At 47.0% G+C, this 27,463-nt stretch overlaps 2 protein-coding genes across 2 annotated transcripts; both read right to left on the reverse strand.

Moving 5' to 3' along the window:
* On the reverse strand, positions 1-7,615 carry LOC126542809 (uncharacterized). The gene is made up of 3 exons (XM_055076971.2): positions 6,581-7,615; positions 4,381-4,604; positions 1-387 (listed from the first exon to the last, which is right to left on the reverse strand). The coding sequence occupies exons 1-3, from the start codon at positions 6,873-6,875 to the stop codon at positions 73-75; spliced, it is 834 nt and encodes a 277-aa protein (XP_054932946.1). The 5' UTR covers positions 6,876-7,615; the 3' UTR covers positions 1-72.
* A 9,186-nt stretch (positions 7,616-16,801) lies between these two features.
* LOC126544050 (uncharacterized) lies at positions 16,802-24,827 on the reverse strand. The gene is made up of 2 exons (XM_050191253.2): positions 23,682-24,827; positions 16,802-19,321 (listed from the first exon to the last, which is right to left on the reverse strand). The coding sequence occupies exons 1-2, from the start codon at positions 24,730-24,732 to the stop codon at positions 19,101-19,103; spliced, it is 1,272 nt and encodes a 423-aa protein (XP_050047210.2). The 5' UTR covers positions 24,733-24,827; the 3' UTR covers positions 16,802-19,100.
* Between the last annotated feature and the right edge of the window lie 2,636 nt (positions 24,828-27,463).

Consider the following 27,463-nt stretch of genomic DNA (forward strand, 5'->3'; position numbering starts at 1 on the left):
GAAATTGAAATCGCCGTGAAGCTGCGCCGAACGACACTCCCCGCAGTAATAGCTCCACCCCCGTAGCTTTCCTCAGTGCTTGCAGAAAGTTGTCGCGTGTACTCGCCTGGCTGACGTGGCCGCCGGCACGCTGTCCCACGCGTTCTTCATATCGCGCGCTGTCCGGACATTGAACTCTGGCGGCACATCCGCTCCGTACAGGCGGTAGAGCGCATGCGCGGCTTCGGGAAGCAGGTCGTTGCGCATCAGCCACTGGGGGCTGTTCAGCACGCGGCTCTGCAGGCACATGAACAGCAGAGGGGGCAGCACGCACAGCCCGGCCTGCACCTCCCACGAGCAGCAGTAGCCGAGCACGTAGGCCATCAGGATGCCCGCGTTGCGCGTCACCTGCGGTTGAAGGCAACGTTTCTAGAAACAAGGTTGTTGAATTAGGGTGCAGGCTTGGGCGAGTCGGTCGTGGTTCATAACGGCGGTGTTTGCGTAGCGCACGAAAGTGGGAAAGGAAGGACAGAGACGGAGTAAAGAGCGCTAGCATCCAACGGAGCTTTATTTGCGGCCGAGCATAATATATATGCACGGCTAACGGGAAAACATACAGGAAAAAGGGGGGATACGCAGAACCAGTATACCAAGTCAAATCAGTTCACGTGCCCACGATTGCCCTGCGCTCGGCCAGGTAATCTCGCTCAGGTCGTGACACAACAATGGAAAGGGTGCTTACACAGCGGACACTTGGATTGAGAATGTATACACTCCGCTTCTATTATTATTTCTCGGGTTAACTGCGACCTATGCCTTGCCAAGACCACGCACTGATGAAGGAGGGGGGTGCACTTGCAATCCCGGCAATGAATCCCGGCAATGAACAATCCCGGCAATGAACAATCCCGGCAATGAACAATCCCGGCAATGAACCCGAGAAATAGCAGAAGCGGAGTACATTCACAATCTAGGTCACCGCTGCGTAAGCACCCCTTTCGTTGCTCTGTCACGACCTGAGCAATATTACCTGGCCGAGCGCAGGGCAATCGTGGACACGCGAAGTGTTTTGACTTGATATGCTGGCGCTGCGTATCCCCCATGATTTCTATCTCTTTTCCTGTTTGGCGCGCATATATATTATGCTCGCCCGCAAATAAAGATCAGCTGGAAGTTAGCGCTCTTTACTCGTCTCTGTCCTTCCTTTCCTAATTTCGTGTGCTACGCAAACACCGCCGTTATGAAGGTTGTTGAAGGAGCAAAAGCAGCCACTAGTGGATTCAATGCATTGTTCATTCATTCATTCATTCATTCATTCATTCATTCATTCATTCATTCACTCACTCACTCACTCACTCACTCTTTCATTCATTCATCTCTTGCTTTAGTGATTCATTATTTCGCGGTCATTTGTTATTTCGTCTATTCCTTCCTTCATTCTTTCGTTCATGCACTCAATTCTGAATTTATTCAGTTGTCTATCCTTTCTCATTCATTCATTCATTCATTCATTCGTTCATTCATTCATTCATTCATTCATTCATTCATTCATTCACTCACTCCTTCATTCATTCATCTCTTGCTTTAGTGATTCATTATTTCGCGGTCATTTGTTATTTCGTCTATTCCTTCCTTCCCTCTTTCGTTCATGCACTAAATTCTGAATTTATTCAGTTGTCTATCCTTTCAATGGTCCCTGCAATCATGCCTTTACCTGCCGTCGTGGCAATTAGTTGATTTGTTCGCAAATTAAAAGGTATTGCTGGAGCCCTGTAACGCAAAACCCATTCTATTCGGATTGCATTTTTACTTTCTGACGTATTACTTTCTCACATTTTACTTTCTGACAGGTTATGCGAATCTCCTCTTCTACTCCAGCTGTGGTGGCTAAGTACGGCCGCGCACGTCCTATCTTGGAGGCAGTCTGCACTAGGTTCGAAGGCCAGCCGACCTGAGATAGTTGATGGCGTTGTGTGGGCTGTGTTTTCGCGCCTAGTTGGTGTTGAAGTGAGAGGCAGAACGAAGGGCGATTCCCTCGCCACCGCTGCCACTTTTCATCACGCCAGCGTTCTGACAGCGAGTGTCCGCGGTCGTCGAGTGATCTGCGCACATGATTACGTGCTTGTGCTTGTTAATTTAGTTAGTTAAATAATATACACAGTAGTTTATGGATCTGATAAAACGACTAAACCGTACTTACTATGGCTGCCTAATAAATTGCTATCGCAATCAGTGCTTCGAATTTCGGGTGAAACTGTGACGTTTTCATATTTAATTGGATTACAAGAGGCGAGGAGCGCGCTGAAGTGGAGCAGGTTATTGTGGGACGAAGCTACCGCCTTCCAAGTAGACAACCGGGAGAGTGGTGCCGGCGTCTACGATTGGTCCGCTTACTCTTGATTAGCTTGAGGTGGCTGGTCGAAAATCACGGCAGCGTGCAACGGGGACTTAAAGTGGCGATAAAACGTATCTTCAGCGAAGAATATTTGGCATAGCGATTGTTTTGTACGTGGCGAAAAGGGCTCTACGACGTTATGCTACCACAGATTTTTTAAACACAAGGAAACCCATTGTCGCCGGCAACTCCGGTAGCCAGTTCTATAGCGATCGGCGGGCAGCCTTCTTGTATTCCTTTCAGCATGGTGCTGTCTCCGGTTGTTCCGAATAAAATTTGTTTCGTATAGCATACTAATGAATCTAAGTGCATACACGTCAGTTTGACGTGGTGGGTTTTCACGGTCTTCTGAGGCCGCGTAACGGACAGGAGAAGTGGGCATGACCCGAAACATTTAGGTAGATGTATTCAGGTTTAGTAAATATCGCTTTTGCGGCCGCAGATGAATAATAAATGGCGCGTTGTTGTTGCGAATTAATTTTATGCAAAATATCCATTTTTTGTTCATACCAGGGTCCTTCAATACTTTTCATCTGGTCATGAAACTTCCCCGAAAGATTCATATAGGGGCAGAAGGTGGCATCAGAGGCACAGGGGTAAGTAGAAGGTTAACGATCAGCTGCACCAGATGGCCGGGCTGTGCGATCATGCAAATCTTTCACGAGGAAGGGCGCCTCTCACACATTTCTTTCAGCATGTTTTGTACAGTGAAAATACAACGGAAGCGTTTCGCAATATAGTTTAATGTGCGATGTGTTTAGTTAGTAAAGTAATTATATACACTTAATAATTATAGTTAGGTAGGTTATTAGTGAATAGTGATTTCAGTTAGATAACTTACTTAATTGGTTGATTAGCTTTGTAGTTTCATTAGTGAATTAGTTTTGTTAGTTACCTTATTTATTCAGTTAAAAATTATGGGGTTTTACGTGCCAAAACCACTTTCTGATTATGAGGCACGCCGTAGTGGAGGACTCCGGAAATTTTGACCACCTGGGGTTCTTTAACGTGCACCTAAATCTAAGTACACGGCTGTTTTCGCATTTCGCCCCCATCGAACTGCGGCCGCCGTGGCCGGGATTCGATCCCGCGACCTCGTGGATCGAGTCCCGGCCACGGCGGCCGCAGTTCGATGGGGGCGAAATGCGAAAACACCCGTGTACCAAAGCCAGTTAAGCCGCTGTTGCGAACGTAATTGAACCTGGAAAGGAAGCAAAACGTTGTACTTGTTTCGAAATTGTTCGCGTTCGAGCTTCACAATACTGTGCAGAAACAGGGCGGCGATTTGCACGTTGTGTCGACAATATTCAAATGCCGATACAGGCAGTCGACCCTTGCGCAATAGCGAGCGTCTTCGGCGTCCGTTCGGCGTGTGCTCCAGTCCGCCTTCTACTTTCGCCAGTGCCGCAGTGGGTCCCCTGCGGGCGCTATCTGAAGCTCTACCGCAGCATCACGCGAAAGTTTCGTGCCCAGATGAAAAGTATTGAAGGACCCCGGTCATACTGAACTTCAGTTTCCCGTCTGAGCGTAGCATACGCAGACAGACCCCATGTAGCTCATGATGTAAATATCACCTCTCCTCTGCCAGGTATTCTATAATGTCTAAAGGACGTGATTATCATGAAATCTACAGTGCGTCACTTGTAATAAAGCCCCATTTTGCCTTGCTAAAGCTTCATGTACACCGGTTCCAATGAGGCGTGGGATTTGCATATATGTTCCTTCTTTACCCAGAGTAGGAAAGCAGGAAGAGGGCTATTTGCAAATCTGCATTTTGTATTTCCGTTAGAGTACTGAATTTTTAAATGTTCATCATTTAGGTACTACGAAGTCTTACATGCCACATGCAACAGTGTTACGTGCCGGACAGTGCTCGTGGGTATTTCCTTCTTGATAATGTGCGCAGAAAAACCTCTACATGATTTTTTTCTTTCACGACCCTTCAAACCATCTCTCGCATTCTGTCAAGAAACGTATTATAAGTGGCACGTTTGCGGTCGCCATACCTCTACCAGTCCGAGGAAGAAGGCCCTCCGGCGGCTGGGGCAGATATCAGCCACGTACAGACCAACGCAGCTGGAGAGGGCGCCTAGGAAGATACCGGACATGATGCGCGCCACGAACAGCGAAATCATGTTGGAGCAGAAGAGCAGCGTGACCCAGCTGGCCAGCAGGCCAAAGGAGGCCAGCAGCAGCGTCAACCGGTTTCCCACCATGTCCAGTAGCAGTCCTGCATGCACACACGACTGGTGTAGTTCCTGAGAGCAAGTAAAGATTCCCATCTCCAGGACGACTGCTAAACGGGCTCTAAAGAACAAAGTTACGTTAACCTGTATTGGGTTAATTCAACTTCTGCAAGCGAAAAAGAACCTTGACGTGAGGCAAGGCTTCAAGCCTACGCTCTCGCGGGCTTGAACATAAAAAAAAATGGTAATAATCAAAAGGTAAATGACCGGGTTTTGCGTGCCAAAACCACTTTCTTATAATGAGGTACGCCGTAGTAGGAGACTCCGGAAATTTCGACCACCTGGGGTTCTTTAAAATGCACCTAAATCTAAGTACACGGGTGTTTTCGGATTTCGCCCCCATCGATATGCGGCCGCCGTGGCTGGGATTCGATCTCCCGACCTCGTGCTGAGCAGCCCAACACCATAGCCACTGAGCAACCACGGCGGGTCAGAATTATAAAGAAATATTCGCTGGAAGACCACTTAAGTTGATGCCTATGTTTGTTTTATATGCTCGCCTGTCCAAACTGCCTAAACCGAAGAGGAGCAATATAGTCCAAGCAGCCCTGGGACAACGGCAAAACACGCAAGGCGCTAGGTAAGATTCACTATACTGTAATTAGCAATTTTGCTCGAAGGGTGAAGCATATATAGACAGTGATAGCAAGGCTTAGCGCTGCACGTGACCTCCTCGGACAGTGTTTTAACAATAGGTCGAGGTTACTTGTTGGCGCAACGCAGTTCGTGAGACATCTGATGTGCAGCAGGCTACCAGGCGTCCCAACGCAGACACGATCAGGAGCGCCGACAGCGGCGTGAACACTGTGGCACCTCCCTGCTGGACGAGATGAGACCGACGAAACATCGTCGGCTCTTTTCGGCACCCATAGAGAAAATTAGGTAGTTTTACGGGTGGGTTCATGTGTTCGTGTATTGTCCAGTATGCTATATGAACAGGTGCGATATTCTCGAAGTACGCTCTATTAGATACTTTCATTTTCGCGCGAAAAGGAGAAGGAAGAGGGGGAAGAACTTATATTGGTCAAAGGTTTTAGGGGTGGCCTCCCCACTAGGTGACTGTCAGCCCTTGGGCTATGGCGACCTCCTCGGCTGGGGCGACGGCGGAGATGAGGATCTTTGGGTAGGAGCTGGGGAGCCTGGGGTGTGGGGTCTAAGGGTCATTTAGGGCGATTGGGACGCGCCCACTTGAAGTGGAAGGGATTGCGAAAGGGGAAATCACGCCACTTACATTTACTTCAGCATTGACCTGGGTAGTACAAGCAATACACGACGGGGAACATGGGAACGTCTCTGTTCGGAGTCGTCGCCAGGCTACCTTCTGTCTCTTATATAGCTGTGCATCTCCCGGAGAGAAGGTTCTGCCATTTAGCCTAAAGTGCTGCGTAATTTCCTAGTAGGACTGTAGCCTGTCTCGGCTTCCCCGTACTCCGCGATTTTCGTCTTTTTTTGCGACAGCGTTCCTGGGGCTGCGCTACGACAGCGCGCTTGGCAATGTGCCAAGTACTCTGCATGTCGCTCGTAGACATCGATGCACCCGGCGTCGGTCACGCGAAATTTCGCGAAAGTGAAAGCATCCCCGAGAGTGGTCTCACCAAGGAACGTATATGCAAATCCCAGGGAGTGGTCACTCAAGAACCACCCCAGTGTGTATGCACACATCAATTCAGCTGGAAAGCTGCAGCGTGCGTGCGCGCAATACTCGCGCCAGCAGCGGAAGGCGAAAAAGTTCGGCCGTTATTTCGAGATGCCGAGCCGATCGAGTGGAGCGTGGCGGTGCATCAACTTCATTTCGATGCTTTTTCAGCGAACACACGCAGCGCCATCGCACGCGCCTCTCACGCATGTGGGCGCGCATGCGCCATCGATGCCAGGACCGCACGGCGGCGATGGTGACGTCATGAACGCGCCTACAGTGTCCGTGTGTTTGCTTCCGTAATAAACAGTAGCGCACGCGCACCCGTGGTGAGTGCGCTGGGCGCGGCCGCCAGGAGCAGCAGGTCGGCGAAAAAGCGGTTGTCGGGCGACCGGCGCTCGAGCGTGTACCAGGGCTGGAGCTCGATGGACTGCGCTGCCGTGGACGCGTATCCCAGCGTGGTGCCGGCGGCGCACGATGCCAGGCAGGCGACGAGAATGCAGCTGGTCAGGCAGCCACCAGCGCCCTGCTGGATGGGCGGCGTGGCGAGCTCCAGCGTCTGCGGCGAGGCCGGCGTGCCTCCCCGCACCGAAGGCTGCCAGTTGCGCAGAGCCTCCATGGCCTTCTCGCCCGGGTACTGCTCGATGGACTGGATCGCCGACAGCGGCTCCACGGCATCCTCACCGGTAGACGCCGCGGCCTCCCTGTGTGCACACGTCCGCTCATTCAGCCGGAATGACGAGAACGATTAATCTATTTTACTCCACCGGCAGTACGAAACATATGCTTCGCCCAGCGATCTTCTGTTGCGACCCTGTTCTGTGCGTACTGACTGCATCCTAAGCCTACACATTTCCTAGTCATCATGTCTCAACCTTTTATCCCACAATAAGCGAGAGTGGCGCGGGCGGAATAAACTCTAGCTTGAGGCTAGCGCTCGTCCTATCCTCTTCTCTTTTGTGTTCTTCCTTGCGCTGGTAGGGAAATCGTGCATCGATTATCTGTTCCGCGTGACTCTGTGGCCGGCATCCAAAAAAAAAAAAAGTCAGTTAGCAAAGTTCTCTCATTCATATTACCTATGCTCTACCGCTGGTTACACGGTCCTCAAATATTGTTTGCCGCTCTGGTCATGCAACGCCAGAATTGAGGCCACCTAGGTAATATCGCACGTGTCTAGGCACATACATTATGCTAACATACTGTCTCAAACTGCTTCCTTCCTGTGTCAGTTGTAGCCAGCCAAAAGTATAAAGTACCTCGATGACAGCATTGCAGCACATTACCTCCTCGACCGCCTCAAAGCCGTTTGATCCAATCAGTATGTAAATGATGTTATCAGCCTCGCATGACGTTGGAAACGCAGCTGAAATAGTGGCAGACGGTCGGCAAATCAAATACTTAACATAACAAAAGCTCTACTCCTGGCGATACACATAGCTTCTGATATCCTCAGAAAAGACTACGACACCATTAACGCATCAGCAAGTTAATGACTTAAACCGCTCCCACCATGAACACTAGCGAGATATGAAATGACGCCAGAACCGTTTGCTATAACTCCGATAGTGATTTGTGTCGTTGGAACAAGCACTTACCTAAAATTTTTCATCGTAAGTCGATAGAAATGCTTCTATTGGGACGTCGGTTGGCTCATCAGGCGCATCCGTGCTCACACAGCGTTTCCTGGGTTGGCGAGAGGCAGTTTAGCAACGCAGAAGGCAATTATCACGGTGATCGAACAGCATGAGTTGATCTTTTCTGGGAAATATGAAAAGGCATGATACTATGGTTAGACTTACTTACTGATAAGTTGCAATACATACGCCTTGGTTGCCGTATTTCCAGCCAGGATGTCGACGGAGCAAGGAACGCCGCCAGTCATCAAGGTGGGCAGCTTCTTCTTCTTTCCGCGTGCAAGCGTGGGGCGTGACAGCTATAGCGGAAACTCGTCTTCGTCGCGTCGCGCACGCGTTTGTTATGCACCCGCACAATATGTGTCCTGTGGCGCTGCGCCTGTGCCGGTGCCCCTTTCGCCCAAGGGGAAAGATGAAGCTCATCTAGGCCCAGGACCAGACCTCTCAAATGCTGGCAGTCCAGAGGGCCCACGAGAGGGCCATCAGGTTTCACCTGATGGTCCCCGAGTTGGCATAGCCAGGTGACGTTTAGTTTATTCGTGTCTATTGTGGACTGTATTAAGTTGTTTCACTCACTCACTCACTCACCCAAAGCGCAGCAGTAGTAATTCACATGATTTTATTTAGTAATTCTGTAGAAATTCTAAAGATATTATTCCGGAAAGTCTACAGGGCGACCATGAGTAGATTCTCGAGGCATTTCAGGTACTCTCTAGTAATTAGCCGCGATTGAGGGAGAGAGAGAGAATGGAAGTATTTAGCGGTCGGCCGTGATCGGTGTGCTGTAGCCCGGTACTCTGCAATTTGTAAGACGAAAGGGAGCGAATGCAGTGATTAATGGGGAGGAGGAGTCGTAAAATATTATTAATGAACGTTTATCTGTATTACACAAACGGCACTAAAAGATCCACCACGCATCCTGTACCCTCAGCATGCAATAATTCCATGAGAACTTTTATTTTGCACGAATTTCATACGGCAGTTGTAGAAATATACCGTTGGCCTAGAACAGCGACCTCTGACAGTGGTCGCTCTGACTCTCTGATCTCTGACTAAGAAACTGTCTAGTGGCAAGCGCTCTATAGAGCTATGCTGGGAAATAACATACGTTTATTTTTCCCGCGTTTAAAGCATCTGTCAATGTTTGCAGCCGCCCGAACAGGTGTGCGTAGTGGCAGGTGAAAGCAACGCCACGACGTATCCTGCTCAGCAACGATGCCAAGCTTCGCGTAACCCTTGGGGTAAGCGGAATTTCCCGTATGAATCAAAGACATGACGGCGCCTGTGGACGTGGTCAGCATGTACTTCCTTGTGTGGTCATGCATGTTTGATGCAATCAGCGAGTCGGTGTCAGCTTGCGAGCAGCCAAGAAACACTTCATCCATTATAGCATTACTTGATCAGCGGGCTCATTGCCGAGCCCGCCACAGTGACCACGCACCCATTCAAACGTGATGTTACAGCCATTTCTCTTGTCACTGCAATACTGTCTCTCTCATGTACAATCCCTTATTGTGAAGTTGCTAACATGTTAAATAAATGATTTTTCACGCTCTATTCCTTGTCCCGTAACCTGCTAACGTTTCCTCGCCCTCAACCTGTGTACACCCCCAAATAAACGTGATAGCTCTTGAGCCCATTGGTATTGTTCACGTGATAGAGAAACTGAAAAACACATCCTCGATCGGAACAAGAGGCATAAACAGCACATTCTTTAAAAGTAGGAGACATATAAGTAGCTTCACTTTGCCTCTAATCTTTCAGCAATCTCTGAATACAGGTTCAATCTCTACCAACAGCCTTACCAGTCTACCGACTGGTAAGGCTGTTGCTGTCTTCAAGAAAGGTGACAAGTCCTCCCCAAGGAACTATCGCTCAATTTCTATCACCATTTGCAGTAAAATTACTGAGCAGATATGACCTGTTCGGAGACAAAAGAACTTGACGTTGGGCTATTTTGTAACATACTGACACGTGTACTTGTCTTTATCGGACGACACGTTTCACCACCTAACAAATGTTATTGCACAGCGCAGGACGCGCTTGCATGTGTCGGAAGTTTCTGGAATGTTATCGATGGTTCCATCCACTGTCTGTGACCGAACCTTGCGTAATCTGACTGAATGTGTGCGCGACGCGAATAATGTAGAATTTTGTGGAAGGCGCGCGGGTCCAAGCGATTAGTCTGGAACATTCGACGATGGATGTATAAAAGCCGACGCGCTTGACCGTTGATCAGATTTTCGACGACCGCCGATCGTGTTCTCCACTACCGTTGTTCTTTTAATGTAGCCTGGTTTTGAGGGCCCAAGTTCGCCCAATAAAACGCTCGTTTCGTAAATCACAGTTTTGCTGCCTTCTTAACCTTCACTACCGCGTGACAATATCTTAGATAATTAAAAGAGCGCAAATAGGTGCACTCATAACCACGCACACAACCACACACACAGCCACATTAGATACGACCCTCCCCCCCTCCGCCCGCCACACACACACAGCGCTTACTTCCAACTGTTTTATTGCTCGTATGCAGGCCCACATTTATACAAAAAGTTGAACATGTGCGAAAAAAAAGTAATGGAAGTCAGTTTCAGAAAGACAGAATATGTTGGTCACAGCCTTGAATCCAGAAATCGACAGAACAAAGATACAGATGATCCACTAACGCACTTCTGCTCGTTCTTTCGAATGAAGAAGGTTTCTATAGGGTTACACGGGCTCTTCTTCTTGCACTTTTGCCAAGAGTCTGCGTGTCACCAAACCATCGAACACAGCCATAACTTGTGGGGTTCTCTCAGTCGTGCTCTTTGGACAAAGGAACGACAACACAGTAGTGCAAACAATCACAAGGGCATTTATTGCACCTTTCATAGACTAATGCTTGCTAGCCGAGTTGCTATCCACAAAACATGCCGATAGGCGCGCGACAAATCGCGGAAGTCCGACTCACCGCGATCGGATAACGAGCGAATATGTTCGCCCCATGCTGGACACCAACGCCTGGTCGTTTGCGCGTACGGTCACGCGAACGGTGGCGCGTTCGTACTATCGTGTTCGTTCATTCCGGGTAAGCCTCACGAGACCGTCTCGCAGAAGCATGGATCGGCGCACGCGCAGAACGTCCGCGCCGCTTGCCGAGACCGAGCCAAAGAGGAAGCGCCTTCTCCTTTTTGCGCCCAAGAAACCCCGCAGTTAGGTGGTGTTAGCAGAGCAACACTCGCGCCATCTCTCGTACTACCTGCAAGCATACCGACCGCTTCTGTAAAGCCACGCGGCGAAGCCGAAGAACAGGAGACGGGAGCTATGCGGGAAAACAACAAATCAGGCGACGCGTGAGAGTCGCGCATCCCCACGAACTAGAGTTGAGGTCAGAAAGACCTTGCAAGGCATGAAATTGGGAAAAGCAGCAGGAGAGGATGGAATAGCAGTCGATTTAATCAAAGAAAGAGGAGACATAATGCTAGGAAAAGTGGCGGCTCTCTATACGAAGTGTCTATCGATTGCAAAGGTCCCAGAAAACTGGAAGAATGCAAACATTATACTAATCCACAAAAAGGGAGACGTTAAAGAACTGAAAAATAATATGCCCATTAGCTTACTCCCAGTATTATGTAAAATATTTACCAAAATAATCTCCAATAGAATAAGGGGGACACTGGACTTTAGTCAACCAAGGGAACAGGCTGGCTTCAGGAAGGGATACTCTACAATGGATCACATCCATGTCAGTAATCAGGTAATTGAGAAATCCGCAGAGTACAACAAGCCTTTTTATATGGCTTTCATAGATTACGAAAAAGCATTTGATTCAGTAGAGATACCAGCAGTCATAGAGGCATTACGTAATCAAGTAGTACAGACCACTTACGTAAATATCTTGCAAAATATCTACAGAGATTCCACAGCCACCTGAATTCTGCACAAGAAAAGCAGGAAGATACCTATAAAAAATGAGTTAGACAAGGAGACACAATCTCTCCAGTGCTATTCACTGCGTGCTTGGTAGTATTCAAGCTATTAAACTGGGGAGGTTTAGAAGTAAGGATCGACGGCAAATACCTCAGCAACCTTCGGTTTGCCGATGACATTGTTCTATTCAGCAACACTGCGGACGAATTATAACAAATGATTGAGGACCTTAACAGGAAGAGTGTAAGAATGGGATTGAAGACTAATATGCGGAAGACAAAGATAATGATAAATAACCGGGCAAGGGAACAAGAGTTCAAGATCGCAAGTCAGCCTCTAGAGTCTGTGAAGGAGTACGTTTACCTTGGTCAACTAATCACAGGGAACCCTGACCATGAGAAGGAAATTCAGAGAAGAATAAAAATGGGTTGGATCACATACGGCAGACATCGTGAGCTCCTGTCTGGGACCTAACCGCTATCATTGAAAAGGAAGGTATACAATCAGTGCATTTTACCGGTGCTGACATATAGGGCAGAGACTTGGAGACTGACAAAGAATCCTGAGAACAAGTTAAGGACCGCGCAAAGAACGATGGAACGAAGAATGCTAGGCATAACTTTAAGAGACCGAAAGAGAACGGTTTGGATCAGAGAGCAAACGGGTATAGACGATATTCTAATAGACATTAAGACAAAAAAATGGCGCTTGGCGGGTCATGTAATGCCCAGATTAGGTAACCATTGGACCATTAGGGTGACAAAATGGACACCAAGAGAAGGGAAACCCAGTAGAGGACGGCAGAAGAATAGGTGACGCGACGAAATTAGGAAATTTGCGGTTGCTAGTTGGAATCGGTTGGCACAAGACAGGGGTTATAGGAGATTGATGATGATGATGATGATGATGATGATGATGATGATGATGATGATGATGATTGCCTCAAGAAACTTACCTGCAGTTCTTAGATCTGCGGCTCATGTGGAACAATGGGCACCGTTGCTAGTGTTATCATCCCCGAGTTAACACAGCCTTGTTGCCGATCGATGCTGTACATTCAGAGATTGTAAAAAGAAGTGTCGCGTCACTTTGGCTCAGGTCTGCGGTGATGAAACCGTGTCCTCACAGGACGCATTGCAGTTCTAACAATCAGGTGAGCTGGCTCTTGGCTGCAGGCTTCCCGTCTTTACTCATAAATGCCGTTTCAGAGACACTACTGCAATAGTTGAAACGCGCAGCTGATGGGGAGACGGCTGCTACGCAGTCCTCAAGGTGTGTCCTATATTCACAAACTCTCCCACTGTGCCAAAAAAGTGGTGGGCAATCACGGAGTGCCGCTGGATGTTTCACTGCCTGAGAAACTCGGAAAACTTATGTCCTCTCTTATGCAATGTCACGAAACTCGGCTGCGAGAAAAAACAAAAACGAAACATGAGACTACCTTCGGGAAAGGTTCTACCGGAGTTGTTTATTGAATTCCTCTTTGCTGCGGTAAAATGTACATCGCACAAACTGAGCGATCTTTTATAGTTCCAACCGCCATGGTTGCTCAGTGGCTATGGTGTTAGGGTGCCGAGCACGAGGCCGCGGGGTCGAATCCTGGCCACGGCGGCCGAATTTCGATGGGGGCGAAATGCGAAAACACCCATGTACTTAGATTTAGGTGCGCGTTAAAGAACCCGAGGTGGTCGAAATTTCCGGAGTCCTCCACTACGGCGTGCCTCATAATCAGAAAGTGGTTTTGGCACGTAAAACCCCAAACCCAATAAATTTTTTTTTTATTGTTTCATTACAGGGACACGCAGAAAAAGTAAAGAAAAAAGTAGTAAGTATGCGCATCTGGTTACGCATGTGGCATTTTGTGGATATATGAGCCACGGTTTCGTGATACGCAGGCTTAATCCTCCTGTGTTCCGTCTAACGCGCGGCTCTTTGGAAATAATTGAATGCTTAATTAAAGCACAAACAGATCAGTAATCGTAAATAAACAGTTAATTCGCATGGTGCGCATGATCGCGGTTTCGCCAAATAGGACTGGTGCTCTTAGCAACGCAGAGTGCACCTTTACGCAACTTCTCGTTTATTATGTTTGCTATGGACGCCGGGATTCACATTGATGCATATTTGCTACAATATTATGCGTTATCGCGCGCAAGTGGAGATTGGAGACATTGAAAAATCTATTCGAATATTAAATTTACAAACAATCACTATTCGACTCGAATACTGATTCCAATAAGGGCATATTCGATCCAATGGTCGAAGGCTTCGTGTATACACAAACCTTTATTAAATAGCTTGGTGTTCAGCTTTCTTGCGATCTCACTTGCTCCGAGTGTATTATACAAACAACTAATTCTTCAAATCGCGTACTACCGAACTAGGCTACTTGCGCGCTAATCTAGTCTTTGCCCCACCTTTTGTCAAACACTTCGCCTATATAACACTCGTCCGACCTAAGCTTAAATATGATAGGTCCATTTTTGATCCTCACCAAGCAAATTTAGTTAACATGGAGAATCGTTCCAACACTATGCCTCCAGCTTTATTATCTCTCACTACTTCTGCCATATCATTTTTACCGTCACAAAATCACTATTTCGTCTTCCTACACTCGCCTCCCATCGTACAATATCATTACATTACCTCTTTCTTATGTTATTGTATTCTTTAGCACAAAACAGCAGTTACATTCGACCTGAGCATCGCATGAGCAGGCAACAAAACGCCGTTTACCCTGCACGAGCCAGACCAACGACTTGTAAAAACATTTGTTCTTACGAACTAGCCTTAAAGCTGGAATTACCTTCCTACCCAAACCCATTTGGCCTGCGCACTCTGATTGATGATGTCAAGTTATTTGGGCCGCAATTCGCTTTGCCAAGCCCCGTGTGACGAAAGCGGTGCCGTCAAAATCAGGTCGGCTTACCAACACCACCTAGATAGCACATGGTTTGTTCGCTCCGATCCAAGACGTCATGCTACTTGGCCCGAAATTTCCATTGCTAAGGGTGGCGTCACGAAATTAGTGACGTCAAGATCACTGTTGCTTACTCGGGGGCATCCCCATTAGATTCTATGGCAGTCGAGTCAGGTACCATGACGTCATGGACCGACGTGAACAGGCCTTGTGCTGTGTCGATGATGTTGGACTTACCCGGCAGCGTCCCGTTAGATTATATGGCAGTCGAGCAAGGTAGCTTGACGTCACGGATCGAAGCGCATCAATACTGTGCTATCTAGGAGGCGTTGGCCAAGCGTGTCAATGCTCTCGCTAGCCCGCGAGGAATTCGTAACTCGAAGGACCACTCAGCGACGTTCACTTGGACATTAATCTTTTCGCATTCGCAACTCATAAAAACTGCTTAGGTGTCCTCGGATTTTTTTTTTTTCTTGAGCCTTATAGAAAAGCAAGCGAAAGAGATTCACACCACTCAGCGAATTGCCGAAGCCCTCGTCAGGATCGACCACCACCTGTCATTTAGGCCACTGCTGGATATCTAACACAGCAGTGCTAGTCTCCAACCGTAGGCTAAGCGATGTTTACACGTCGATATGTACTCTTCATGCGACGCATCGAGACGCCGGACCATTGATTGTGCCAAAATCATTGAGACTATGGACCAATTTTTTTTGTCCTGCCTGTGACACTTGTCACTGTAAAGAAAGAATTTTACATCCTCTGTGCATGTGTCCACGTTATATTGTACGTATAGGAAAGTCGACTGTACTGTCTTAGTTACGCTACACAGCCGAACCTCTCTCGAAGAAAAAGATTTCAATATCTTAACGAGGGCTAGAAAATATAATTTCGACCACCTCGAATATTTTTATTACAAGCCCCCCCTAAACTCTACTACAGCTAGTCGACCTCACGTATTAAAACACCACAAATCTATTGTTTTTTTTAAATAAAATAACTATTTTCCAGTTCGAACGCGAGAGTCTAACACATCTTAGTTTGAATACACCAAGGTGAAGTTGGCGCAACATGATTGCTCAGGATCTTTGATTTCGTATGCATGTCCCGAGCTTCTACCGTGTCAAGTAAGTGTCAAAAACATGCTCGCACAGTTTGGTTGTCAAATATATTCTCCTGCTAGCGTGTACGATAGAAAACCGTGTGTGTTGACCGCTACATGAAACAGCTCATTGTGCAACATGCCACACGCCATGAAAACAGCATAACACGTTTAGTACTCTGGGCAGCCACCTCAGCCCGTCCGGTCAGGGGCAGCGCACGGGTGTTATGAGGGTGAGATAGCCCTGTTGTGCCTTTTGTTTGCGCAGCGATAGCGGCTTTTTATGTTGTTAGTGGCTATAAAGAAACCATGCGCGTAAAACGCTGTAAGGATGACACGAACTGTGATTGAATGTAGCTTTCAGTAGTACTCTTAAAGGAAGGCGGGGTAAGTCTAACGTGCAGCGTTTGATGCAGCTTTTTGACAAGAGAGGAAACATTCTGCGCAATAAAGTTGCACCAGTGCATTCAATGATTCCTTAGCACAAATGTGCCGATAACAAACGCCCCCCAAATTACACCGCTATATAAAGTAAACTTGCACATATTGCGGTTATCTTTATTTTCTGTTCCCAGTAGTACCGACATTATTAGTAATGAAGAATTATTATTAAAAATAATTTGATTCTACGCCTCACAATTTATTCTTCTAGATTTCTAGCCATAAGAAAGAAATGCGTTATGAGCAATGTTCTTTTTCTATTGAAATGAAAATAAAAGAAAGACATGTAGTCAACCTGTAATGGTGACAGCTACACTGTTTCGCATAGCAGTCAAAATAACAACATATATATATACATATATATACATATATATATATATATATATATATATATATATATATATATATATATATATATATATATATGTATATATATATATATATATATATATATATATATATATATATATATATATATATATATATATATATATATATATATATATATATACATATATACATATATATAGCAGGAAAATGAAAGGAAACCACGTCATAGGGCCAAAAATCCGCAGGACACAGTCCTATTGGCGGCGAGGAGTTACGGAGTCGCCATCTATCGGAAGCGCCTCGCTGGCGTAGTATGAGGGATCACGCGGCGCGCTCCTCATAGGTTTTGCTGTCAGCGCTCACTGAAAACACCACGCGCGAGCTCTCCCGGACATTTCTGTAAGCACTTTCGAAACGAGAGTTTTTTACTGTCTAAATAATAATCTTGGGCAAGCTGAAAGCACAGAATCGTTCACAGACGCTATCTCTTTACCGCATACGTACAGTGAGCGCCACGCCACTGCGCGCGGTCGCCGCGATGGAGTCTCCCGAACCGGCTTCTTGCGTGAAAGGTAGGCAAACGCTGAGAGCAAACTATGTGAAATATGTTCTTATAGTGTTTGTATAACTAAATGGAGCGTAATAGAATTAAGCCTCAATGCAGCGATCGCACAGATTCACAGCGACCGACTGCGCGTCTGCATGCATGTCCGCGCACTGTTTTGCTTCCACCGCGTGCGCGTTTTCGCACCGTGCCATGAGCTTTAGGCCGCAGAATATGAGCATTTGACAATATACAAGCAACCATTGTTGCGTGGGCACTATCAGAGCTGTTCATAAATAATTTCATTGTAGAGACTTCAACGCCTACGGGGACTGTGATGTGCCGTTGCGACGATTCAATCTTTTTTTTTTCTTCTAAATTCTTGGACGTTTCAATATCATTCCTCGAGTTGCGTCGCACTGTATGTTTATCGGTGTTCTCAGCGTGCGATTTCCCGCTGCTTCTTTTTTGTAATCCAGTGCATTAATTCATAACACAAACATGACCATATGCCATGATTTTTTTAATGTGCTTCTTACCGCTCCCTTTCCACTCCAGTGAACTTGCCAGTGTCTATAGCACGGACAAGTTCATAGACCAAACCGTCATGACATTAGTCGGGCAGCGGACTCGGGCGAGCGTCTCAGTGCGCGTTTTCCGAACATCGCAGACCCGGCGCCGTAGCAGAAATCTTCCCCGCGTCTGTGCTTGCTGCATACCCGAGTTGTAGCCGATGGCTGTTTGCCGGTTTTATGTTTCGCGAGCCAAGCTTCACGCAGCTTTTTGTCCTGCGGCTACGTGTTAATAAGGCTGAAACCGGGCTCCATTGCGTACGTCCAGCACTGCGGCACCGAGCAGTAGCCTACCATGTTGCGCGCCTTCAAAGGCAGCCACTACCTATTGTAGTGCTTTCAAGCGTTGTGAAGGAGATACTCGAAGCGGGAAAATCTCGCCACTAAATGAGGACTGCAGCGTACGACGGAATTTGAACTCTCGTTTTCAGCTCGCTCCGGTGCTCCCGAAGCAGCCGACGCGGCCGCTATGTCCACGTTATCCCTCACGTCACGCCGACGGTGGCGCCAGCTTTTCCAGTGGTGGAGCTCGAGGCCAATACACCCACAAATATATAAATATAAAATGCAAAGGGAAGTTGCACCACAATGAGTTTGTGAACAAAGTCACAAACACTCACGAGTGACCTTGATGTGGGCTGTGATGCGCTTATAAACAGATGAGAATACGCAGAATGCAAAAGAGTATAACAAATAATATACAAGCTCTAATAATTACAAATTATAGAATGAAGCTACAGTTACATCATGTGACTATTCATTGCGATATTTAGTACTTGTTAAGGAGGCCAGTGTCTTCGTAAAGCTATTATTATTATGGAAAGGGGTTCTGACAACACGATCGCTGATTTTGGTAAGCATAAAAAGCAGTTTGTGACAACTTTTTCAACCCCATCTTCTTTACATGTGCTACAATTTCGAAACCTCGCCGATGCTTTGTTTTACTGGCCGCTGATTTCGAATACCTTCTTCTTTTCAACGTAAGTTTGTTCTTCACTTTCAAAAACATATGCACTTATTGTAGGCACTTATTGTAGACTCTTGTAAACTACACACCAAAGCGTAGGCTGCTCTGAGCAATGAGCACCTGTACTATACCGCTTACGGCTGTTTCCTGGTGTCACGGGGTCTTATATCATACAGCATTGCGTAAAAATTCCAAAGCCGCGTGATATCTATTGCGCGAGAGTTCGAAACGAATCTCGCAGTTTTTGAGGTACTCGATAAGCTCCGTATGCCTAAGCCACGGATTATCATGTAAGTGTTATCACGATGACACATAACGTCGTCTTAGCGTGGTGCTAGCCCAATCCCAGCTTTCGACGTCCATGGGTGTCACACCTAAGCTGCTTGCGCCTGCTTGAAACATTGAGTCGAAGACTGTGCCAGGCGCTACGATGGCAAACGGTCCTTCGGAGCAGGTCTCTCTGTCCCTTGGGCTGTTTCTACAATCTCTCCTGGCGGTTTCTTGCTGGGAATGTGCACGTCCCATGCTTTCCTATGTAGTCTGTCTGTCACTGCTATGCAGCACATGATGCTGGCAGAGACGAGGCTTACGCCCGCCAGCATCCAGTAAAACTTGTCGTACGAACCCAGTTGATCTCTGAAAAAGCCTGCGAAGGCGAAACGCGAAAATGAGACAATGAACAAAGCGACCATTGCCTGCAGAATTATTTTGTTTCACTTATCTTGCTACAATACATCACCGAAGCAATTATCAGCGATGTGGAGCTTTACGATGCCTACCGCCGCACGTGGTATCATGCATTATTAGCTCATACTTGGGCTTGGGCGTCCGAAAACGGAACTGTCAGAAACCCAACGGCTTTAGAAGGCCCTCATAGAGACAGCATACCTATGTTAGTGTCTGGCCTTCCGAGTGCCTTAGGACACCGTCATATATTAGAACCGCCGCAACAAGGGCAAAAAAAAACATGTAATCAAGTACCCTTTAGAAGAAAAACCATTTTCAAAGGGCTTATCTTAATTCAACGATCACTGTATCAATCGTATGGGTGGGAATTAGACGCAAGAAATTCCAACTGCGTCCCGTTTGCGAACATTAGTAGACGACTAGTGTTGCTTGGGTAGACTTAGGATGCACAGCGCTCCGTTTTTTCAAAACCGCCACACAAATATGCAACCTCATCTGGCAGAGAATTGAGATTCATTAGACAACCGCGTATGCGAACGATGTTACCAAAGGATTATTCTTTCTTGAGACAGATATTTTCAGAATTCCTCCATTTGATGTAGCTCTTGCGAGTCGTGTTTATTACATTTCTAAGTGTCCATTCCTACATAGAAACGACATCTTACCGAAGCATTAGAAATCCTTTGAAGGCGGCTTCACTGCCATACAAAATGCTTCTCCGCTAGTATGCACATCGATGTACTTTAAACCAAACCTCTGCACTTGATTACAGCGAGCGCACGAATCGCTTTTTGACTCGGTGGTCTAAACAATATATTTCAATTAGTTTGTTTGCTGAGTCCTGTGTATTTTGTGCATGTTGTCTGTCTGTGACGTGCAGTGTGCGGATCACTTCTTTTCTCTTCATTCCCAAAGGCAGTATCATGATAGGCATGATACCTCTCCAGCATTCATTAATGAGCCCCTCAGTCCTAAAAAGCACGCAACAATGCGAGAGTTCTACTCCGAATCTGTACTAATGCACGGCTACGTGGTGTCTTGCAACGTCTGCACGTGGCTACCGGCCATTTATCAGCGGTACGTCAAAAATAACTGACAATCCTACTCCTGTCAGAAGTCGAACCTGATCACGGCGGGCTATATCAACATTATGGTGTAAACCACTACACAGTTTAGTGCAACTGTCTGCTACCTCATCTCTAGCATCAGCGCGGCGCGTTGTCGCACACCGAATAACTTATCTAGCGACAGACAGACAGACGCACGGACGCACGGACGCACGGACGGACGGAGCTCAGCTCAGCTTCCGCACCGCGATTTGTACGACGACTGGGGAAAATTTAATGATAGAAAACTAGGAAATACTTCATGTAAGAAATGCGGTGAGAATATACTACTCGCTGTCGATGATAAGCGAGGAAACTTCATGTCTTCTATTTGCATTCTTAGCACTGTTTTGCTGGGCGTGTGGTAACCTATATCGGTGATATTGCAATCGGCACTTGGTGAGAGGATGCATCCGCCTTGAGTAATAGGCAAATTTCATAATAGGGTTTTCCTGAGTTCGTGGTTTTCCCATAGCATGAAATGTTTCCAGCAGGAAGTGCTGAACAGGACAGAAGGTATGACGATACACACTGCATGGACTAACCACTAAATGTTTACCACTCGTTTTTCATACTTTTTATAGTATGAGACAGCTAATGCTGTGCATTTCTTTTTCTTTCTTTTTGTGACGCCGATAATCCGTTTCTTAGGGTGATAGACTACTGCGCAAGTAACATTTTAGAGCGCTGTTCTCAGGCACCCGTTCCTGTGTTTAGCGTCGGCATCCCTTGGCGTGGTCCCTCGGAGTAACCGAGCGAACGAGCACGGCGAAGGACGAATGAGCGAACGCAGAGCGCAGCGGGGGAAGAAAGACGGCGATAGCGAAAAGAGCGCGAGGAGGAAAGCGGAGGATGAGGGTATGCCGAAAGCGTGAGGAGAAAAGCGTAGTGCCGCGCAAGACGGGCTCTGCGGCGAAGACTGCTACGAGATGGCGCTAAAGTAGCGCGCCGTCGTCTGTTCAACGGCATGCGGCGAGCGCGTCCAGCGATACCATATATGGAAACAAACCTCTCCATTAGCGCAGGTATGTATGCGGTGTCTGCTGTGAATCGCGCCCACGCGTCACTCAAAGCGCTTCTTCTAATGGTCTTCCGATTAGCGAGGCAGTTGCACCACACTTCTCCTCGCTTCCAATGTACCGCACGATAAACATTGTCCTCGCCAGCCAATATATCGCGAAATGAAAACACGTATAGAGCTGCGCACAAACTGCGCATTAGGGAGTGTCGTTACCATCCGTGATATATTTTTCTTCCTCTTTCTCTTAGCAGTATCGATGGTGCATTGATACATGATTGCCCGCTTCCGTCAACGGCATGACATGAAAAATTCGCTCATCAACGTGTGTTTACTTTATTCCGAAGCTTTGATGCCATGAAATTTTAGGTGAAATGGTAATGGTGATGTTGAAAAGCGAGATGCCCGGTGGTGATGTCTTCCAGGGATGCTGCATGTTACTGTCATGTTCCTGTTGTCCTGTCATCCAGACATGTGACTGCTTGTCCTATCATCTGCCACACGATAAAGCTATACCGTAGATCACCCTTTTCTTGCAGGCAGGGTACTTGTTATTGTGTTTTTTGTACGTTGCTTATTTTTCTGGCCATTCATGACCTGTGGACACTTTGAATACGCTGGTTTGGTGTTAAGCAAACAACTGTGACGCCTTCTTTTCCGGTTAACTTCTTTAGTTTGTAGGCCAGGCCATGTGCATAAGGCACAAAGGCAAACTTATCCCTTGTTGGTTTATGATTTTCTGCTTCTTTAACCTTGTTGTTAAGGCGGATGGCTTCTTTAACAGGCCTCTAGCGACCGCTGTAAGCAGGCCTTTGGGGCAGCCAGCGTCGACGTAATTAACACAAATGAACGACGTCTGGTAAAACTAGACTACCATAAATAATAACGCTGCATATATGACGCACAATGAAAAGCAATAATTTTAACTATTCTACGCTGGCCATGTTGACGGCACTGATGACGACTGCCACAGCACTACGAGAAGCCTTGGCCGAGGTGTCCAAAATCAATTCATACCAAAGCACCTTACATGAACTAAGCATGCTGAATCATAAATAAGTCAGGCTCTCATCCTTTCCTATGTCACTGAAGCGGCGCAGTTTAACGCGCATACTGTAAACTCACAAGAAAGACTTGTCAATTAAAGTTGACACAAAAGAAGAGAAGGTCGACGTACGCGGTAAATGTATACATATATGCTGAAATTTGGGGCATTAAAGGTCATGCAATATTGCACAATTGCATGTTTTGCAATTTTTGCGTTATGTTTTTCCTTCCGTTGTCAGATATTGCATTCTCTCGCTTTTTCTATTTCTTATTCGTATCAAGTTCTTGATGTTGCTTTTTTACGCTCATGTCACTAACGTTGTCTTCATTCCAGTCGACTTTGGCTGACAAGTCTTTTTTTTTCTCTGACCAAGAGGAACGGTGAGCCGATAGTGCCGCCTATGATGAAATGCGAGTAATGTCCTACTGTATTGGAGTTAATTACGCCTGTACTGCTCATTTTACCTACTCTGCGATGACTGAATCTCGCTTTTTGTCTCGGTGAGATCTACATTTTCCTACCGCTTGTGCCTCGCTACGACACTCTGGAGGCGCGAAAGGGTAGTTTTTTTTTTTACCAAGAGGCCGGAAAGGTACACAGATCCCGCGTGCGCTACACCCATTTGAATTCTCCCGATAAATCCGTGCCGCTTAAAATTCTCAAGTACTATTCTGCGATGAACCTGTGAATTCCTGAGGCAGTATCATGTACCGAAGAGACTTGGCTCGCCTGAATGCGCGCCAAGTCAACAAACGTTGTATACATTTCAGCGTAAACAGCGGCTTCAACAGCTATGTAAACATCAATGCGGAACGAGGAATGGCCGATTGGTAAAACCATACTATGCGAAACTTAAAACTACGTCAATACTTCACGACAATGCGGAAAGACTGGACAAGAACTAACAACACGCGTCCTTGCTGTCTGTTTCTGTTCCGTCTTTCCTGCTCTGTTCCCAAGTACTCTCGTAACTAGACCTTTCCGAAATTTAAGCTTCGCGCCATATCAGATCAGTTGAACTGAACACTCCCCACGCTTCGTCCTCTTCGGTGCATTGACTCGGAGAAACACGCCGTGCACAAACCGTCGGGAGCCGTCGCTTTAAGAAAAAGAAAAAGAACAACGAACACTACAGCAAACGCATTACCTATAATGGACGGCGCACTCAACAAGGCAGGGACGCTGGCCACTCCTAGCAGACCGCAAACAGCCGCCAGGGTCTCCACACCCAAGTAGTCGCCGATGAGCACGCCCTTGATGCACAGCAGATAACCTTCGCACACGCCGACTACGGCGGTCAGGACAGCGAGTGTCGTGAAATCCTTAACGCTGGATATCAGTAGCAGGCAGGCGGCGGCCAGAGCGAGGCTCGCGGCCGTGAACGGACAGCGACTGCTCGCGATCTTGTCCGAGACAAAGGGCACCACCATGCGACCGACCAGCTGGCCCACAGCCGTGTAGGTCTGGAGCTGCTTGGCGTCCTTGAGAGTCGCCGCTCCTTTGTCGATTCCGTACTCGACGATGGTGGTGTCGACCATCGCCAGCATGTAGTCGATCGTCATGAAGGGTATCAGGAGCACGTAAAACATGGGCGACCGAAAGAGTGTCGCGTAGTGCGCCAGCAGACTGGGCGAGCCAACCCTCATCTGCTTGGCGCCGACATGCTTCTTCGCGACACAGTTCGCACGTGACGAGCCATTGGAAATGCGCAATTTCGTCACGTCCAACTTCGTGACGTCCGTCACCAGGATTTTGACTGAGTCGCGTTTCACGGTCTCCTTCTCCCACGCCTTGTCCTTCGCCGCGGGTTCTTTATTCGCTTCCTCGTTCGTCGCGCATCGCCTCGTCAGGACGCTCGTAAGAAGCCGTCGCTTTGGTGTCAGGTGATCCCCTTTGGTTAGATATTGCAGCCCATTCGGTGCAGCGGGCATTGATGAGGCCTCCGCCCGTTTTCTAACACACCACGCCGGTATGGTCACGGGCTGCGGATCGCTCAGCAGCATGACCAGTGGCAGTGCGTGCATAGCCATCGCACCGATGAGAAGAAGAGCTCCCTGGGCGCCGTAGTTCTCGGCAACGTAGCCGATCAAGGAGGGACCGACAATGCCCGACGCTGCCCAGCCGCTGTACTTGAAGGCGGTGGCAGTGCCACGGTACTTGTCGAAGTATAGTAGAAGGTAGAGTGATAGGCTGATCATGGAGATTCCAGCACCGGCTCCTGGGTGGTGCACAAGTGACACTATCAGTAAATAGATTCCAGCAGCATCAAATCTGTTCTCTATTGACCTTTCGGTAAAGAAGCGCGGTTCGCTACCCAACACTGAATATTAACAAAGCTGCCTTTGCGTCATCAGGCTTGTAATCACGTTTTGATGACACCACACAAAGCAGATTACTGATGTCATACTGTGTCTTGTAGGCTTTCCTATTACGTGAAACAGGAAAAAAACCGTTAAAAAATTGTCGTCCACCCGACTTCTACACGAACCTACAAATGAAACCCAAACGGATTTCTCAGAAAGAACGTTTTGCAGTTACAGGAAAATTCACCCTGGTCCGGGGTTCGTCCTGTTCCGCGAATTCGGGTAGATGACAATTTTTTTCTTACATGAGCTTTGCCTCACCTTGCGGGCTTCCACAGAACTGCTTTTCTACTTGCTACTTTGTGTGGACGACCTTCAATACCAAATTATGCTGTGTTCAAACGCTTAGTCTGCATGCTACATTCCAACAGATGACTAGGGCAAGGCCGTCCGCGGATGTAGACGGCAAGGCCGTCCGTGGAGGCCATCCGTGGATGCGGAGAGGTCAAGGCTCATCTCATGTACATAACTGTGTTGTTTTATATTGGCAATTGGTCAAAGATATCTTTTTCAGCGCGTATGTTTTTATTACAATCTTTTGGCGCCTAGTTCAGCTAAGTTATTTATGTATAACAGTGGCAAAATCCTCTGTGCCGGTACTAGCTTAAACAGAATTCACATATTGCAATGAGGTGTTTTCAATGTGCTACGAATTTATATCCGGCATGTAGCGCAGAACCTTCCCTATGGCTGTAACCAGCGGTGGCGCCGTATGATTGCTGTTGAAGGCGCTAATTGGTGTACCTGTTCATCCGATGAACAAACTCGGGACACTGCCCTTCATGTTAGTCAGGATCTTTTTTTTCCCCTATCGTTCCCAATGAATCAAAGACATTATGCATACGCGCGCTTACCGTACACGCCCCCGTACAATGCTGCCATCCATACGATGTCCGGTGCGAAAGCACACGCCACCAAGCCTGCGCAGGTAAGCGCGACTCCGAACAGGGTGAGGTGGTAAAGGGGCACCCTCTGTTGGAGAACGCTTTGCACAAGACCTGCGAAGATGAGAATGCGTTTCCGGCTCAGGCCTGCGCCCCTTAAACTCACCTCATTTGTTTACTTCCCCAAATAAGCCTTGAGCCATTTGCTGAAATAAAACCGCCGATCTATCCGGTTTAATACCAGCAGTTCACGGCAGTACAGAGTAACCTGATGGTGACCCGTGAACTAATTAATAGAGACTGAGTTACTTCCCTTGACCCTTTACTAGAACTGACGGAGCGGGTTGTAAATCCAACGCTTGGCTTTTCCTTCCGTTCTTCTCTCTGCCAACCAAATCTCATTTATTTGTTTGTGTTCTCTTTTGACTCTGTGCTGTTGGTATTACTAAACTCGATATGTTCTTTAGCCCTCTTGCAACGTGCATTCCTAAAGAAAAGTACTACAATTCATTGCTTCGCATCATCGCCAGCTGTATCCGTTCAGCGTCACATACGCTTGCCGGCCTTATATGTCCACATTTTCTTTCAATGCTCCTCGTGGTTCTATTCATTTTTTATGGGCAAACAAAGGGTGCCTTATAGCGCTCTATCCTTGAACAGAAAAAGCGAGCTTGTTTTTAATAATTTTCGTGTCAGTAATGTAGCACTTGCCATTAATAATTAATTTCCTTGGAGTAAACCTGTGCCGAATAGTAATTGTATTGTGATGGCGTGTGAACGAATTCGCTTGGAATCGAGGCTTTGCTTCACTGAGATCTTCCTTAGTGAAGTAATCTTTTTGAGACACATATGGGATCTCTAACAAAATGCTGATTGACATTATAACAGGTAAAATTATATTAATGTTCTCCGACCCCCCCCCCCCCCCCGATAGGCACTAGTTTTAAACACGACGCAATCGCGATCAATCAATCAATCAATCAATAAACCAACCAACCAATTTTATATGACCAGGAATAACCGAAGGTGTCAATACTGGCACACAAATAAATAAAATAGGTAGAGCAACTATTACCAAAGTATAGGAGAAGTATAAACCATAAAAAAAGTTCAGACATATGCAAGAGTTAACATTCATCATTTAAATAACGACCCTTGCAAATGCATGCATACAGTAAAAGTTTCGCAAAAACATTTACCTTTTTGAAGCAAAAGAGTGGTATGAGAGAGGCTGTAGGCGAGGGCTCCGGAATAGTTGAGACCACCTGCGGTTCTTAAGTGACCACTCAAAGAACGCTAAGCGGTTTTTGTGTTTCGTTGCATTCGTCCCACATAAGAAGGCATTCGCCATGGCTCATAAATGAACCCGCGACCTTGGGCTCCGCGGTAATACCCCATAGCCCCAGAACCACTGTCAACCTTTCCCGCATGTGCTTCCGCGAAAAATGACCTGTTTCAATGGACTCTAAGCTGGACCTATTTAGCAGTTGTAGAGAATGGTAGCTATTGATTGCAAGGCATAATTGTCTCAAGAAGTTGGAATGCACATTTTATTTGCGATACTTGTGTTGCATATAAAAGGGTCACATTGTAAGTCGCACACAAGAATCAAGACATTGACATATATCGGTGTGATAAAGGCAACACGAAGTTTTCATTGTATGTGGATGTGCAGTTGCTAT

This window comes from Dermacentor andersoni, chromosome 3 (assembly GCF_023375885.2).
Source record: "Dermacentor andersoni chromosome 3, qqDerAnde1_hic_scaffold, whole genome shotgun sequence".
In the NCBI taxonomy this organism is placed as follows: Eukaryota; Metazoa; Arthropoda; class Arachnida; order Ixodida; family Ixodidae; genus Dermacentor; species Dermacentor andersoni.